Source organism: Eleutherodactylus coqui, chromosome 2 (genome assembly GCF_035609145.1).
Source record: "Eleutherodactylus coqui strain aEleCoq1 chromosome 2, aEleCoq1.hap1, whole genome shotgun sequence".
NCBI lineage: Eukaryota > Metazoa > Chordata > Amphibia > Anura > Eleutherodactylidae > Eleutherodactylus > Eleutherodactylus coqui.
In genome coordinates, this window is record NC_089838.1 from 172,433,221 (window position 1) to 172,451,912 (window position 18,692).

Consider the following 18,692-nt stretch of genomic DNA (forward strand, 5'->3'; position numbering starts at 1 on the left):
CTTGTCCTTGCGGGAAAGCTTACGTTGGAGAAACGATACAAGAAATACGTTCTTGGATAAATAAACATAAAAGTACAATTAGAACTGAAGTCAAAGATTTACCCATTGTTAAACACTTCCTTGAGTATAAACATTCCGTGAGCCAACTCAGATATAAAATTATAGATCATGTTCCCCCACTCGAGAGGAGAGGTGACAGAATTGTTACTGAAAAAGAAGGAGCTTAAGTGGATTTACACACTAGACACTTTACAGCCAAAAGGCCTGAATATAGAATACCATGTAGCACCCCACATATAAGATCATGAAAAACTTTGAAAAATATAAGGGGTTCTAGATCCTCGACATTGATATAGTATAGGTTCTTAATTGGAGTATTTACCAATGTATGATGATGGATTATACATTTTTTAGATTATTTTAACTGTTTGCACTTCATAAAAGTAACTTCAATTTCATGTTTTTTACATATTCAAAGGTTGCTGGACTATTCCTGCTCCATATGGTGACATTCTCATTGACTGTGCTGGCTTATATGAAAGAATAATATTTTTTTTGCTGTGACTTTGTGTCTTGATGACCTGAGTAATTAATAAAATGTGGCATTTGACATTATTTGTCGATGATTCTGTTCCTTAAAGGGTTCAAAATAATATTTCCTTTTAGGAATGTTTTTTTATTGGGCATTCGGGGGAGAATGTCCCTCCCCCTTCACTATATTGGTTGTTAGGTATTGTACTCCCTGGAATTGGATATTAATAGTTGGTAAATATAGCTGGATAGATTGATAACTGGACTAAGGATTTAATTGATAGTTACTTTATACACATTTAAATTTCATGACATCATACATATTGGCTATAGTATCTTATTGGAGACCTGAACTATATACTTTATATGCCCCATGAGCATTGATAGCTTGATCAGTACTTAAATAAGGAAATGGTGTATGATGGATCTTTTCCCCTTGAAATTGGTAATTATAGATATAAAGACAACTATACCTAAGAGGGAATAGGATTAGATATATGGCTATCCACAGGATTATGTGTATCACTATATGAGCGTTATGATGCATAACATTAGGATTACATCTAGGGTTAAGGCATCTGAAGGGATACGCCCCTTGGCTTATCATATAGGCTTGTTGCATTAACATTGAGTGTAACACTCACTATAAGGGTGAGGATAATGCGTTATGGACGTGATGACGGCTTGGATCACGTGAATGGTTACGTTGTGACATCGGCGATCACATGGGTGGGCATTTGATTTGAATATGATTGTACACGTGACTAGGCGCGTCACGATGTGAAATGGTGTAATGATACGCCCCCTGCTCTATCACACGGACTAGATGTATTAACACTGAATGTGAGATTCATTACGTGATGACGCATAGTGCGTCGTCGACGTGATTGATCACGGGAATGTGTGCGAGGTGACGTACATGAGGACGTCGGTGATCACGTGAATGAGCAGCTGTTTTGAATATGACTATACACGTCACTCTGTGGGCGCTGTGATGCGCTTGAATGTGATCTCACCGGTAACTGATATGGATACACCCCCATGTAAAAATCGGACATATCGCACACAATATGGTGATAAACATCACGCCAAAGGCATGATAACATTAGTGCTTATATGGACCCTTAGGGGATGTGAATATATTGATGGATGTGAAGATAGATCAAAAAAATTTTTTGTATATAAAAGATGAACAAGTCACATGATACTCTATATTGGGTGTCGATAGTTAATTCCAACCCATTTTAACCCATGCGTTGTCTTTTGGATGTCTCCATTTGAACCTGAATGGTTTGTAACACTGTGAGGTATGTATGTGTATGTATGTATAGGGTTAAATAGTTCAGTAATTGCTGAGATGTGTTGCCTGCACCTGATTAGCATTTGTTATTAAGGTATTGGTATATATATGTGTCATTGTATGTTGGTTAACCAAGCTTGAAAAAGGCCAAAGCAGTGGCCGAAACGTCGCTGGGTTTCTGTTCATGGAGGAATAAAGATTTGAAGATTATTTAAAACCACAACTGATGCTGCCTGGTCTACATTTTATTATTCAGATAATGTAGTGGTGGTCATCTGCAGTCCTATGTAACAGGACAGATAAAACACAGTAACATGTTAAAGTATATTTATTCTTTACAGTAGTCTTATATTCATTATTAAAAACCATATTTAGTCTCTATTAACCCCTTAATGACACGGCCTATTTTGGCGTTGAGGACCAAACGATTTTTGGTATTTTTTCATCTCCATTTTTCAAAAGCCATAATTTTTTTATTTTTCCGTCGACGCGGCCGTGTGAGGGCTTGTTTCTTGTGTGGCAAACTGTAGTTTTTAGTAGAACCATTTTTTGGGTACATAGACTATATTGTAAAACTTTTATTATTATTTTGATGATCGTAGGGAGAGAAAATGCAATAATTCTACAATATTTTTTTTTTTTTAAAGCGTTAATTATCCAGCATAAATGACACACTACATTTTTTTCTGCGGACCGGTATGGTTACAACGATACCAAAATTCTTATTTTTTTATGTTTTTCCACAATTAAAAACCCCTTTTTTTTTATTATTTTTTTTCCAAATCGTTATATTCAAAGTACTGTAACTTTTTTATTTTTCTATGGACGGAGCTCTGAGGGCTTATTTTTTGCGAGACAAGCTGTAATTTTTATTTGTACCATTTTGGGGTACATACGTTTTTATCACTTTTAGGCCTTAGTCACACGGGCGTTTTTTCCCGCGATTTGTGGATCGCATGACGGATGCGCATCCGCAAATCGCGTGACCGGGGAAAAAAAAAAAAAAAAAAAAAAAAAAAAAAAAAAAAAAAAAAAAAAAATCGCCCGAAAATACTGCTCCTAGCCGCGTTTCAATAGAAACGGGCCGGAGCTGTCCAGCGCATTGAATTCAATGGAGCCGGCAATACAGCCGGCTCCATTGAAAGCAATGCGCTGCAGGCGATCGCGGGATGAATTTTCGGGAAGGGCTTAAATATATAAGCCCTTCCCGGAAATGCATCCAGAAATGTGTAAAAACAGAAAAAATATATATACTCACCTTGTCCCGGCAGACGGAGTTCAGCGCGGCCGGCGGCAGTTCTCCTGAACTGCTCAGAGTAGTATTCAGCAGCCGGGGATTTAAAATCCCCGCCTGCTGAATGAGCTGCCCCTGATTGGTCCCTGCGCTGAGCCAATCAGAGGCAGCACTCACTCAGGAATTCATGAATGGGTGTGAGTGAGAGCTGCCTCTGATTGGTCAGGCTGTGACCAATCAGAGGCAGCTCATTCAGCAGGCGTGGATTTTAAATCCCCGGCTGCTGAATACTACTCTGAGCAGTTCAGGAGAACTGCCGCCGGCCGCGGCTGAACTCCGTCTGCCGGGACAAGGTGAGTATATATATTTTTGTTTGTTTTTTACACATTTCTGGATGAATTTCAGGGAAGGGCTTATATATTTAAGCTCTTCCCGAAAATTCATCCCGCGATCGCCGGCAGCCCATTGCTTTCAATGGAGCCGGCTGTATTGCCGGCTCCATTGAATTCAATGGGCAAACATCATGCTTCTCTGCCCCAGCTGTTACAGCTGTGGCAGAGGAGAATGATTTGTCTACTATATGTTCTCAATGGGGTCGGCGCTGCTGCCGCCGGCCCCATTGAGCGCATATAGAGAAGGGAACAGGAATCGCAGATCGGTGCGATCTGCGATTTCTGTTCTATAATTTATCGGACGAGCGCATAAGAAGCGCTCATGTGTCCAATACCATTGCAAAGCAATCTATATATATAAAATTGAATGTATGTCTGTCTGCGTGCGTGTCTGTCTGTCTGTCTGTCTGTCCTTTATGCGCTACTACACCATTCATCTGATCGCCATGAAACTTTGGGAAGTTGTTGAGTACACTCCTGGGAAGATTATAGGCATAGTACATTTATGCTATGATAAATGGCGCGCATGTGAGTGTCGTCGACAGTTACGCCCCCCCCCCACGTAGATCGTTCGATTTCCATCATTGCCACTATTTTTCTCACTTCCCGATGTCGTAGAAACATGAAATTTGGCACGATCATTGATTATGTCATAAATAGGAAAAGCTAATGAGTCCCAAGTCGATTATTCAATTCTATGCGCAAAAGAATTGGCGTCCGAATTTTACGTACAGAATCTAATTTTCTCCCTTCCCAATGTCATAGAAACGTTAAATTTGGCACGCGCATTGATTACGTCAGAAATAGGAAAAGTTAATGGGTCGCAACTCGATTATTCAATTCTAAGCGCCAAAGAATTAGCGTCCAAATTTTACGTACGAAATCTAATTCTCTCACTTTCCAATGTCATAGAAACTTGAAATTACTCACGAGCATTGATTATGTCATAAATAGGAAAAGTTAATGGGTCCCAACTCGATTATTTAATTCTAAGCGCCAAGGAATTAGCGTCCAAATTGTACTTACGGAATCTAATTCTCTCACTTCCCAATGGCATAGAAACTTGAAATTTGGCACGAGCATTATGTCATAAATAGGAAAAGCTAATGGGTCCCAACTCCATTTTTTAATTCTAAGCGCCAAAGAATTAGCGTCCGAATTTTACGTACGGAATATAATTTTCTTACTTCCCAATGTCATAGAAACTTGAAATTTAGAACGACCATTGATTATGTCATAAATAGGAAAAGTTCAAGGGTCCCAACTCGATTATTCAATTCTAAGCACCAAAGAATGAGCATCCAAATTTTATGTACGGAATCTAATTTTCTCACTTCCCAATGTCATAGAAACTTGAAATTTGGCACGAGCATTGATTATTTAATTCTAAGCGCAAAAGAATTGGCGTCCAAATTTTATGTATGGAATCTAATTTTCTCACCTCCTGATGTCATCTATATATAAAAACAAATGCATGTATGTCTGTCTTCGCAGCAACGAGTGACGGGTAAGCTAGTGGTTTTATAAAATCGCCGGACGCATGCGCAAATCGCGCGAAAAAACGCCCGTCTGACTGAGCCCTTGTTGCGTTTTTTTGGGAGGCGAAATGCTAAAAATTTGCATTTTGTCTTAGTTTTTTAGCGTTTTTATTTTACGCTTTTTTCCGTGCAGGATAAAAGTGTGTTCAATTTATTGCACACGTCGTTACGGATGCGTCTATACCAAATATGTGCGATTTTTATTTTTTTTTATACCAATATGAGAAAGCATAAAAAAGGGTTTAGCTTTTTTTTTAACATTTTTTATTTTTTGTACTTTATTTTTCTCTTCTTTTTACACATTCTGTGTCCCTCTGGAGGACTTACACTGCAAGACTGAAGATCACTACGATTAGGCATGGCAGGACTTCTCTTCTGCCATGCCTTATTGCTTATTATAGCTATCTTAGTCAATGGCAATACAGGACGCTGGTATCTGGCGTCCTGTTGCCATAGCAACCAGCCGGGCTCTCGCGATTATATTACGAGAGCCGGCTGAAGTCACAGAGGGAGCGGGTGACAGCATGTGGGCGCATCTCCGATGGCCCCCCGCTGTCGCAGCGGGAGACCGTCTACTAGTGACAGCCGCCTCCCGCTGCAGGATAGCGCGAGATCTGCTATGATCTCGCGCTATCCCTATGACTTAAGGGTACGTCATTTTGCGGGAAGTACCCCGCTCCCATGACGTACCCTTACATCATGGGGAGGGAAGGGGTTAAATGTGTTTTTTTGGAATGTCTAGAATGAATTCATTGGATTTAGATTAATTCCTATGGAAATAATTGCCTCGAGTTTCATCGGTTTCAAGTTTAGCCGATTGCTTTCAGACGGATTACCAACGAAACTAGAGGTTTGACTGTAGTAAGAAGTTAGCAAACGTTAAAGACGCCGGTTGCCAGTATGTAACTACTATATAAAATAAATAAAGTGTACACACACAGACAAGATTTAACATACCAATTCAACTCCAATTACACCACCACCAATGACCACCATCTTCTCAGGCACTTTCTTCAGAGATAATGCACCAGTGGATGATACTACAGTTTCTTCATCAATCTGTGGAAGTTCATTCATTAAACTCCATATATAATGTACTTATAACATTTTAATCCGTTTTGCATGTTAAAATTACAATACCTCAATTCCTGGGAAAGGAGTAACCTCGGATCCAGTCGCTATTAGGATGTTCTTTGTGTTGATGACCTGAGTGCTGCCATCAGCTTTTGTGGCAGTGACTTGGTTTTTCCCTGTAATTTTTCCAAAGCCTTGAACATGTGTAACCTGCACAAGATACATAGCTGGTGAGTACGGATATGAACACATAGTTTGGCACCCAATCACTAAAGCAGAGGAGTGCGAGGGTCCGCCGAGCAGAAACTTGCAGACAGGCGCAAGCTGGATTAAAAGTTAACTTTCTCAGTAAGGTTGCTGCTAAAACCATTAACTGAGATATGTTCAAGCAGGTTGCTGGGTCTCCTATCTAGCACCGCCAACTCGTACCCGGGTCAAACTAAACTACCGACAGTCTCCCTTTCAATGTATATTCATAAAATGGATAAATGCATATATAATAGGTGTAATAATCAGACCTTATTCTGTTTAAACAGATGAGCAATGCCCCCTGTAAGGGACTTCACGGCCCCGCTTTTCTGTTCCATCATTTTTTCCAGATTTAAATGAATCCCAGTCACTGCAAAGAAAAAGACGTAAACTATTAAACATGCCATGTATAGGGTGTTCATACTGTAAGACACTAGTCAGCACAATGTGAATGGTGTATCAGTCTAAATGCTACCAAAACCATTAGATCTAACCAACCTTCAATTCCTCTGCTTGCAAAATCTTTGCCATGAGCTAAATGATACAGGTAGGAATTGTTCAGCAAAGCCTGTAAGAGATGGAGGGAAATTCAGCAAAGCATTTACACCACTTTTTTTGGAATGTTTCATACTGTATTTGTGCATTTCTATGCCTCACAGCACTTTTGAAAAGTGGGTGGAGTGTTGCAGAACTTTGGCAATGTTTGTTGAAGGGGACAAAAAGGGAAGAAAAATGTATTAAAATAAAAATATTAAAAAAACACTTTTTTTGTGCTTTTTCTCATATTATAATAAAAAATGTTTTAAAGAAATTAAAATCCCATATATTTGGTATCGTCGTATCTGTAACGACGCGAACAATAAGCTGAACACTCTTTTTACCCTGCATGGCAAAAAGCAAAAAAAAAAAACCTAGCAAAAATGCTAATTTTTAGAATTTTGCCTCCCAAAAAAAACACAATAAAAGTGGTCAAAAAAGTTATAGGACTTTGCATGCAGCAATTTAGGAAAAAAAATATTTCCAAAAAGGGGGTTTTTATTGTGAAAAAGTGGAAAAACCTACAAAAAAAAAAAAAAAAGAATTTGGGTATTGTTGTAATTGTACCGTTCCACAGAAAAAAAATGTATTGTGTCATATATGCTGCATGATTAACGCTGTAAAAAGAAAAACCCAAAAATCTATGGCAGAATTGATTTGTCTTCTCTCCCTGCCATCATAAAAAAACTATTTATAAAAGTTTTACAATAGTCTATGTACCTAAAAAGGGCAGCAATACAGTTTGCCATGCAAAAAACAAACCCTTATACGGCCATGTCAATGGAAAGATAAAAAAGTTATGGCTTTAGAAAAATGGAGATGAAAATCCGCCAAAAATCGTTGCGTCCCAAAGCCCAAAATAGGCCAAGTCCTTAAGGGGTTAAAAAAAATTATATATTTTTCAAGCCAGAAATTTGATGCCTCAAAGTGATAGATATGTTCCATCACAGGTTTTCTTGCAAATTCACAGAAAAATCTGAATATATGTTACTTATTATAATTAGCCATACCTTAGATGGAATACATCCCACGTTCAGACAGGTTCCACCAAGAGTCTCATTCTTCTCCACACAAACAGTCTAAAACAAATTTCATAGATTTATTCAGTGTAAGTCAAGAATATGCCTACATGACTACCAACAGATGAAACAGCTCGGATAAATGGGAAGTGAATTTAAAGGGAACCTGCCATCAAACAGACCACAGTGATAGAAGTGATATATACTCGTTTTCAATACCCATTTAGCTGTTGATCTTTATGAAAGTATCCCTAGGGGAAAGAAATATATATATTGAGTTTATAAACTGACCACAGTTATACAGTGGGTGTAACTGAAACCTGGCTGGATGAGAGCCATGACTGGGTAACACTGTAGAAAGGGAGAGGGGTTTGTCTCTGTAAAATCCAATTTAAGACCTGTACTGAAGGACGATATTGGGAAAAGCTGTGACAGTGTGGAGAACATATGGGTAAATATTAGAGATGAGCGAACGTACTCGGATAGGCACTACTCGTCCGAGTAATGTGCCTTATCCGAGTACCGCTGTACTCGTGCTGAAAGATTCGGGACGTGCTGCGGAGCGGGGAGCTGCAGGGGAGAGCGGGGAGGAACAGAGGGGAGATCTTTCTCTCCTTCTCTCCCGGCCGCTCTGCCCCGCTCCCCGCTGCGACTCACCTGTCAGCAGCGGAGCGCCCCGAATCTTTCAGCACGAACACAGCGGTACTCGGATAAGGCACATTACTCGGACGAGTAGTGCCTATCCGAGTACGTTCGCTCATCTCTAGTAAATATCCATGCAGCGGGCAATAATAGGACACTACTAACAGGAATTTGTTATAAGCCGCAAATTATAGCTGAACAGACTGAGGATGACATGTTGCAAAAAATTGAAGCGGCTGAACAAAATAATGGGGCACTTAATTATTTGAGATTTTAGTTATCCTGACATAGCCTCTAAGTCTTTATCTAGAATCTTTTTCTCGGTTGATAAACCAAATAGGAGATAATTTGCAAAACGTGTAGATTTATTAGCATCAACATGGAATACATACATTTTTTGGATCACATTTCATTCAATAATTTGTGCGAGGGAGGGATACAAAATAAATTCCGAATTAAGTTGTTTCCTCTTGTGACAGCATCGCCATGAATGATAAATACTAGATTTTGTGGACGAGGAGGAAAAAGAGGGGTCTAAAATCAATGACCCTAGGTATAGTAAAAGACTTCACCAAAACTATGTGATAAGGTGGAAGTACATAGAAAATATGTATACATATATAAATATTATATGTTTCGTTTATTTTATAATATTTTTATATATTCATAATTTCTATGTACTTCCACCGTATCACATAGTTTTGGAGAAGTCTTTTACTATACCCAGGATCATTGATTTTAGACCGATTTTTTTTTTTTTTTTTCAACTAGCATTATGCATATATGATTTTTCTACATATACCAATGTACTAAGGTGTTGTAGGACTGTATGATATATACACACACACACACACACACACACACACACTTTTCACCCGCATGCGTTTATATAACAAATATATAGAATATGTTTTTGTCCCTTTTTTTTCTTCTACTCTCCCACCCTCTACCTCCCCCTCTGCCCTCTGTGTATTTTATAGCTTGTATGTTTTAAACACCAGCTGAACTGACGAAGGGGTTATCCCCGAAACGCGTTTTCATAAGCTAATCACGTACTTTATTAAATAAAAGGAGTTTCCCAAACCTTTGCTCACTTCCTATTTGCTTTAACCTGGAGTGTGATGCCTTCGCCACTGCCAGTTTATTAGTTCCATTCAAATACTAGATTTTGACCTTTTATTTGATTTTGTTACATGTTAACTGCAAAAAGGGGCATGTTGAAGCGGTCATATTTATTTCTTCTTCTTTACTGAAAATTTAAAGTCCCTATAGGGCACTGAATCTTGTGATTGTCTGATCAAGTTCTCAGTATATTGTATTAACATTAACCCTCTGACAGGATTTAATAAACTGCAATACATGGCAGCAATAGGAGCCTTCACGAGGCTCTGGGCTGTCATGTCAGCCCCCTAGTACCTTAGCAGTTAAATGGCCATGAGCACAGCTAACCACAGACATTGCCAGCTGTCATAAACAGCTCACTTCATACAACCTTTTGTGACTATGGCAGCTATATCAGTCATAATTTGTTAAGAGGTTTATCCTTTTCTCACTTTTTGGCTTTTGGTCCCACCAGTAGACTCGAGCATGTGATCACTGTATGGTGCCATCAGAGTTAGCTACCTACCTTTGGTATACTAGTATTATAGCAGCCTTGGGGACATTAAGCACCTCCCGCTGCCATTACAACCCAGCAACAAACCACAATCATGTCACAGAGGAGAGGGGGCACAATGGAGTGGCAGCTGAAGCCCCCTACAAGCTTAATCGCTGGTGACAGCTGCATCTGAAGAGTAAAATGGCCAGGATTTACGTACACTCCTATTAAAGGGGTTCTGACATGAAAAAAAAAAATTGTACTCGCCTGGCCTGGCCCGATCGCCAGGCATGTCCCCTCCAGCCGGCATCTTCTTCTGTGCCTTTAAAGCAGAGCAGGAGCGGTCAAAAAGACCGCTTCCTGCTCTGGTCCGTCCGTCAGGCACTTCCGAGGTCAACGGACGGACCGCCACAGCAAGCACGTCACAAGCAGTGCTTGCTGTGGGCGGCCCGTCCGTCCTGGCTGAACTCCGGAGTGCTGCGCATGCGCAGTGGAGACGCGGCCCGTCCTGACTCCTGTCAGAGGGCACCTCTCCACTGCGCATGCGCGCGATCCCGGAGCGGCGCGGCTGCTGGAGGAAGAAGACTGCCTGCCGGGAGGCATACTAGCACTTTCTGCTTAGGTTAAGCAGCGCTGCTGATTAGAGCCACCTGATTGGCTCTTCGGCACCACGTGACTGCACAGCGTGCACCAATCAGGTGGCTCTAGTCAGGCTGCTTAACCTAAGCAGAAAGTGCTAATATGCTGCCGGGAGATGACCCCCCGATGTCAACAACAACAGGAGAACAGGTAAGTATAAGATTTTTATGCTTTAGCAGCTATTAACCCATGGGTTCCCTGGGTCCATTAGGCAGACCAGGGAACAATGGCTGCTAAAGCATAAAAAAATTATTCATGTCAGAACCCCTTTAAAGCCATTCCATGTGGGTGTCGGCTCCATGCGTTCTCCGGCAACTTACATCGTACATAAACAGCACGTCAGAAGGGGTCGAGAGACATTTTAACAGATCAAAATAACCCTCATAAAAATAACTCTCATAAGCCGGTGTACGAAGAACTACAACAACATAGGCTATAAAAAATTATACATGTAAAATTGTATATAATGTATAGATCTCAGTATACAGATTTCTAAACAAAACAGAGAGGGCCTTATACAGCCGCATCAATACAAGACAGGCTTAATAGGATGTCTATGGGCTTGTCTTCAGCGAGTGAGCAGTGACCGTGCTGAGGTGAGCGATTTGGCTGACTTGTTCTAGTGACAGGTAAGGCAGCTGGACCTCCAGCAATCCAAACTTTTGACACGGCCCCATGATATCAGTGGGAAAGTTTTAAGAAAGGATGGACTGATTCTCTTCCTTACAAGGCAAGAAAAAAAGTCTAAATGCCAAAATAGAAAAATTAAGCAGTTTGTGGTCCTAAAGGCCCATTTACACGGAGCGATGATCGCTAAAAAACAATAATTTGAGCGATAATCCATGCGTCTAAACGCGCGGCCATCATGCACTTTTCGGGCTGCTAGTTGATGGATAAATTCAGTCCAACCTAAAAATCATCCTTCAGCCTTATCAGTAGTTCTCTGTAGGTAGTGCTGATAGCATTGTTTCCCGTCTGAGAGCAAAGGAACTGAAAGCAGATAAGAGGCCTAGGGCTCTTAACTGCTTTCAGCTAAGGCTTCATTTGCACACTTAATTGCTCTTAAGTAGCTACTTAAAAGTTTATGCAAAATGATTGCTCAAAGCTGTCACTAAAACCGTCGTTTGAGTGATCATCGGGCCTTTACAGAATTTATCAGGGACATTTAAAACTGGCTGAAAACAGGGGATGTGATAATATATCAAAAGTACTACTCATCTAGTAAATTGCCCGCTAATCCAGCCGCTCCTTGTACTGTACAGACAATGTTCTGACTACCCACACAATACCACCGCAGCTAACCACTGTCCTCAGCGGTCCTGCACACAGTCCTACCATCAACGGTGAAGATTGTGATTGGCTGCAGCAGTCAGATCAGCATCACTACAAGACAGCAACAAAGACCGGAGGGTCCACTGATGTGGCAGGGGATTTACCAAGGTGAGTAATACTTTTATTACTTTCATACATGTCACAGGCAATTCCTTTAAGAGCAAACTGAGCTCAAGCACACCCCATCACATATCTGTGTACCATGGAATACATGTGCCACTATACAAAACTCACCTGGAAGCCCAGCTGGGCAGCTTTGATGGCAGCGACATAACCTCCCGGACCAGATCCAATGACTGTGATATCAGCATCCACTTTAAGGCAAAGAAAAAAAATTATATCGAAGCACGTTTCATTTGACACAAAAACTCGGTCACCATAGTTATTCCCAATGGCCCGGCATGTATCCTAACTGGAAACCCAAGCTTGCAACATAGAACCCTGGGTTTGGATCGCTTAAGAGGACCCGTCACCTCCTGACAAGCTTGTCTAAGTAAATAATTGCATACTTCGTGAAATAATTCTGCAGCACCTTTCTCAGTACTCAGAATTGTGCCGTTCCTCTAATATTCCTTCTGAAAAGGTTATGAATAAATTGACAACTAGGTGTTAAAATTCCCCTTGTCAAAATGCAGTTTCCCTATACCGTCAGCACTGAAAGCATATATAGTGTCAGACTATACTGTCCCAAACCCCAATGACAGTGAGAATAAACCGTTGTTTTGCAGAAAGCATAACAAAAGAATGGCGCAATCTTATCAGAAAAGATGCTCCAGAGCGGCTATCTGATTGGGAATGTGAAGGATTATTAAAACGGATATTTGAGTAGATATGACCGGCCCTTTAAGAAATCCACCAGAAGTGATCTTCAGGCATTTCACAGACATATATTTAGTATCTCGGGTGCATTGACCCTTCAACAGGTATATAAGATCCAGTAAGCTGAGAGAAGCCGAGTGAGGTACAAGGGTAACTGCAGCCCATTGGACTTCTACATAAACAACGGGTCCCCTCCGCCACCTTTTGTACCTTGCTCAGGCCTGATAAAGGGTAAGATGCATGAATATAAACTCCATTCTTTTGAATGGACTTATTAACACGTGTGATTTATTTTTCTCATAGCGATGCTGTGAGGATAAAAATTGCAGCATGTTCTATCTTTTGTCGTTTTCTCGGAACGCCCTCCCCACCGTTTTCAATGGGACCTTAAAAGACATGTGAGGTTTCCCATTGAAATCAAAAGGAAAAACTTGCGATCCTCCGATTCGCCTGAGGATGGCATTTTCACAGAAGTGATGCGAGGGGTCTTTGAATCAAAAACGCCTAGCATCCATGTGAAAAACGAACGTTGGCAAGCACCATATCAGGCCGAGTTTCTTGGCCACATATCGCGCTCGCCCGTGTGAATGTAGCTTAAATAGGAAAAATGCTGTTAGTGACATTATGGGACTGCTATGTAAGCTACTACTCAATACATTCTTCTAGCTGGGATCATAAGACAACTTCAGAGAGCTTACCTGGTTGGTCTGTGTAGGTTCGGAGCGGCACCGCACAGATTCTTTTCAATCCAGGGCTGACGTGACTTACGTGAATCTTCTAAATACACAAATATAAAAATATCAATGTGCCATCTATTACATACATGCTTAAAGGGGTTCTCCAGGACTTATCTATTGATGACCTAGCCTTAGGGTAAGTTATCAACCGAACGCGGCAGCCCCTTCAAACAGAAGATTGATGGGAGTGCCAGGAGTTGGCCCTACTGATCTCATACTGATGGCTTATCCAAATGATCGGTCATCAATATCTACATCCCAGAAAATCCCTTTAAGGGAACCTATCAGCACCTTTGAGTCCCATAAACTATCTTATGGGGCTCAAAGATGAGGGAACAGGGAGTCCTGGGGAGCTGCTTTTTATTCTCCCCGGGCCCCCCGTTCCAGCACTGTGCCCCAAGAGACGAGCACATGCCTTCTGAAGATCATGCTATGTGCAGCTTCTCAGGGTCACAGTGCTGGAATGGGGGCCAAAGTGAGAATAAAAAGCAGCTCTCTGGACTCCTCATTCCCTCAGTTTTGAACCCCATAACAATTTATGGGGCTTAAACAGAAAGGCATACTCTATTTACATCAATACTTGCATTACTATCCATTCACAATACTGGAGCATCTTTTCAAAGTTCTCCACATTGCTGTTCCTCTGTTACTCCTCTGTGAAATGTATGTATAAATTGACGACTGGCTGTTACCATTCCCTATTCAATATGGCTGTGTCCCTACACCGCTGCTACTGTCAGGATCTGACGGCACAACACAAGCGCACTTTGATACGTATGGCCAAATACCACAAACTGACATGGCTTTGTGGCCGTGGGCCGAGCGAAGATCGGATTGTGAAGCCTTGGCAATTCACAATCGCATAACACACTGCAAAAAGACGGTTCCTGTGACAGTATGCCAAGGCCATACTAACACGGGCAACTCCTATCCAATAGCGATTTGGGCACAACGCAAATGTGAAAATAACACATTCCTTTCAATGTGTCTATTTACAGGAGTAATATTTTTTCTTGGACCAGTGGTCCGAGATAAGATACGCTATGATTTACCTATTTTTGAGAAATTTTGCACAAGCAGTGCCCATCAGTTCCGATGGAAGGAGAAAGTAAAATAAGTCAGTTTTTTTCCGCAAAATTGCTGGCGTACAAGTGCGATATTGGTCCAAGTGTCTCAGACGGACACGACCCTCGCCCATGTAAATGCAGCCTGAGTGTGTAGGGAAATGCTTCCCCAATAGTAACCGTATACAATTTACATATACTAGAGCAACAACAACAGTACAACGCGGAGATCGAAGAAGAAGCTCCAAAATGGGGATTTTATGAGGAAGCGTGACACCTCCAGACAGCGAAGAGGGCCTCTAAAGTCTGATTTAGACACAATTTTCGCTCAAAACGATCTGTTAAGCGATAATTGGTGCATGTAACTGCACTGACATCCTGCAGTTTTCGTTAAGCAGTCGCTGATCGTTGTCTTTCAGCGTACTGAAAGATAAGTGATCAGTTATCAGGAATTCACAGCGGGATACAGCTGATACTATTGTTTAAGTTGTATCCCGCTCCCTGAAGATAGGCGGGGTACGAAGAACAGAGCTGTGTTCTTCATCCCCCGCTCGGAGCACTCGGCTGTATAACAGCCGGGCGCTCCAAGCAGAGAACAGCTGGATGCAGAAAACAAGCGGGGCCACCCCGCTTGTCTTCTGCATCCTCCATTCAGAGCGCTCAGCTGTATAACAGCCGGGCGCTCCGAGCAGGAACAGCTGGATGCAGAAGGCAAGCAGCCCCACTTGTCTTCGGCATTCTCCGCTCAGGGCACTCGGCTGTATAACAACCAGGCGCTCCGAGTGGGGAACAGCTGGATGCAGAAGGCAAGCGGCTAGCTTGTCTTCTGCATCCTCCACTCGGAGCGCAAGGCGATTGCTCAACGTTTGAGTGATCACTTTGCACTGCAAAGCACACAACGATTATCGCTCAAAAGATTTTTTGAGCGATAGCGTTGTGTCTAAACCAGCCTTTAGTGCTGCACACAGAAATAAAGATTCTTTTGATGAGCGTTACAGCAAGAACAATTAATTACTCAACAAAAGATCTCATTACAGCAGCTTAGAGGTGATGGTGGTCCCTCTGCACAGAGTACCTGGCGGTGTGGGGTGATGCAGCACGTACTGCGCAGATACCAACGGCCTTACTGATTATAGCAGCAGCCCGTTCTACGGTCATCGCACCTTTGGGGGCTCTAGAGGTGAGACAATGCCTTCCAGTACGCAGCGCACACATGTATGACCGTACAATGGGAAGGCGTGAGATATAATGAGCCAGCGCACACAGTGACCACAGATCGCTCACGGAGTGATTGTGTGACTTCAGAGTTGTACAGAAGGCAGAGAAACGCTCTGCTATACACGTAACGTTACGTCTCGCCAGCCGCAGATTTCGTCACTCTGGATGTCCAGAGCAAAGTCGTGTCTAAGCGTACCGCCCTGCGTGAAGTCCGCCTCACACAATCTACCACCCAGATGTGAGGGCTCGTTCACACCAGCGGTACGGAGCTCCGTTTCTCTGTTCCGTTGTTGCAGCAGAAAAACGGAATTAAACATTTCTGTTTTCTCCCCAGTGATTTCAGTGGAGCTTTATTAAAAAAAAATAAAAAAAAAGATTTCTGTCTGGTTTCCTTTAATAAAACAAATGGCGCTGCAGACCGCGCTATTGTTCTGTTTAATAGACAGAAACCGAACAGAAAGAAAGCAAAGAAAACTTTTTTCTCTTTAATCAATGGGGGGGGGAGGGGGAAGGAAACGGTAAACATTTAATTCCGCTTCTCAGCTCCAAAAACAAGAAGGGAGAATCGAAGGTGTAACGGGGGGATACAACATGACTCGTGCGCAGACCATGTGACCTACACTTTGGTTCTAAGGAGCCATCCTTCATTTTAAGTCATCCCGTAAGGAGGCGGCACACAATTTTCTAATAGATCGGCCCAAGATGAAGCTGAAGAGAACATCCGAAGACGTCAGGGCGGCGAACGGTCGCGTCAGCGGCGGATACGGAGAGGATGAAAAACCATTCGTGGGGTGCCAATAAGGAATAGTTGGGCTATAGTCACAGCTCGTCACTATGGAGTACAGCAGCCATGCAGCCTGCACCCTGCTCACATCCACTGCTGCCTGTCACTGACTAGAACTCACTCCAGTCACTGCAGCACCGGAGAGCACAAGTACTGAAGGTCAGCAGTGACCAGGGCTCCGGGACAGGTACTACTAGTGCTCTAGGCCCAGCTGTCACATACTGTGACTGACAGGAGCCGGAAGGGGCGCTGTATCCGCACAGTAAAGGTCATCCAGCATCGGTTCCTTCCCTTCTTGCATTACCTTGCGTAAGGTGCAATACACGCGGCTCCAACTGTGCATTTTGCTTTCGTAGATGTGACCCACTCTGCTCCCTGTCTGGACTTCCTGCAATCAAGGACTCAAGAAATTGCGCAGGCGCCAATGGGAGTGGCGGCCGCTGTGCAGCCTGGGAAATGTAGTCCGCGCACGGATGCTCGTCACGTGATACCTTGTGGACGTCCGAGGCCGCGTGGGACGCTGGTGATGCGAGGAAAGGACGTAGAGCGTGAAGACTGCTGTAAACTGCGTGCATAAGTGCATTAGAAGATGTTAATATGCGTGCAGGGCGGCATAGTAACATGTTAGCCGCAGACATACCTACTATAGCCCAGTGTAGATGGTGGGCTGGCCCTTCGTTATACATACCTGGGAAGTCTTCTACACATACTAATTCTAAGTGGAGTAAAATGAAAAATAAACTGCCATTCCACCATCTTTTAGTGCATTTTGTTTCTACGGCGCACAAACTGCAACAAAAATGACCTAATAACTTTATTCTATGGGGCAGTATGATTACTACGATACCAAACTTGTATAGTTTTTTTTTTTTTTTTTTGCTGTGCTACTTTTGTTTTTTTTCAAAGACCTTCAATTTTTAAAAATTATTTTCTGCTGCATATTCTGCGCACAATAACTTTTTCATTTTTTCATCGATGTAGTTGAGCGGGGGCTCATTTTTTGCGGGATGTCCTGTAGTTTCCGTTAGTACCATTTCATAATACATATGACTTTTTGATCGCTTTCTATTGCATTTTTTCTAGGAGACAGGGTAACGGAAAAAGTGCATTTCTGGTGGGGGGTTTTTTTGGACAGCGTTTGCCGTGCGGGGTAAGTAATGCCTTACTTTGATAGAGCGGTCTTTTATGGACACTGTGATACCAAATATGTATTTTTGTTTTATGATTTAGATTTTTTATTATAGATATGGCAGAAGGTGGGTGATTTAAACTTTTATTACTCTTTTACAATTAATAAAACTTTATTGATCTTATTTTAAATTTTTTTTTAGCGTTCCTGGGGGGCCACAACTAACGATGCTTTCATCGCTCCTGCAGTGTATTGCCATAGCATTACATCATACTGCAATCCACAAGGCAGTCTATCAAGCCACCCCACAGGGATGGCTTGATAGGCAGTCTCCCGAAGGCAGCCCTGGGGCCTTATATTTAATACTCCCCTTCTCTCCCCCTTCTTTCATGTGATCCAGACCGCGCGGTCACGTGATGCCACGCCCTTAATCTGGACGGGATTACACATCTGGGACATCTTACATCTACGGTATTTGTCACTTCCAAGCCACCATCATGTGGTCACATGACAGTAAGCGGGCCCATTTTAGCCAATATACACCCCCTTCCCCTCTCCTATGTGATCCCGGCCGCGAGGTCATGTGACACCACGCTCCCAACCTGGACGTAACTACGTCCCTTACGGCACCATATGACCTTATCAAGGTCACTGTGATCCCGGCCGTGAGGTCATGTGACACCACGCCCCCAACCCGGATGTAACTACGTTCCTTACGGCACCATGTGACCTCACCAACGTCACTGGGAGAGATTCCCAATAGTGACGCCACATCATCACGCCCCCAATCTGAAATCAGGGTTACCAAGTATCTAGGAACGCCCTCCCCCTACGTCACTAAGGACTCCCTCCCCTAT

At 42.4% G+C, this 18,692-nt stretch overlaps 1 protein-coding gene across 1 annotated transcript in view; it reads right to left on the reverse strand.

Moving 5' to 3' along the window:
- DLD (dihydrolipoamide dehydrogenase) overlaps positions 1 to 17,163 on the reverse strand; it is a 38,267-nt gene extending 21,104 nt beyond the window's left edge. Inside the window, exons 1-8 of the mRNA XM_066591919.1 lie at positions 17,011 to 17,163; positions 13,602 to 13,680; positions 12,319 to 12,398; positions 7,866 to 7,934; positions 6,817 to 6,886; positions 6,588 to 6,688; positions 6,136 to 6,279; positions 5,953 to 6,054 (exon numbers count right to left, since the gene is read on the reverse strand). Of these exons, the coding sequence (XP_066448016.1) occupies positions 5,953 to 6,054; positions 6,136 to 6,279; positions 6,588 to 6,688; positions 6,817 to 6,886; positions 7,866 to 7,934; positions 12,319 to 12,398; positions 13,602 to 13,680; positions 17,011 to 17,049 (684 nt within the window). The 5' untranslated portion in view covers positions 17,050 to 17,163. The remainder of the gene's footprint in view (positions 1 to 5,952; positions 6,055 to 6,135; positions 6,280 to 6,587; positions 6,689 to 6,816; positions 6,887 to 7,865; positions 7,935 to 12,318; positions 12,399 to 13,601; positions 13,681 to 17,010) is intronic.
- Between the last annotated feature and the right edge of the window lie 1,529 nt (positions 17,164 to 18,692).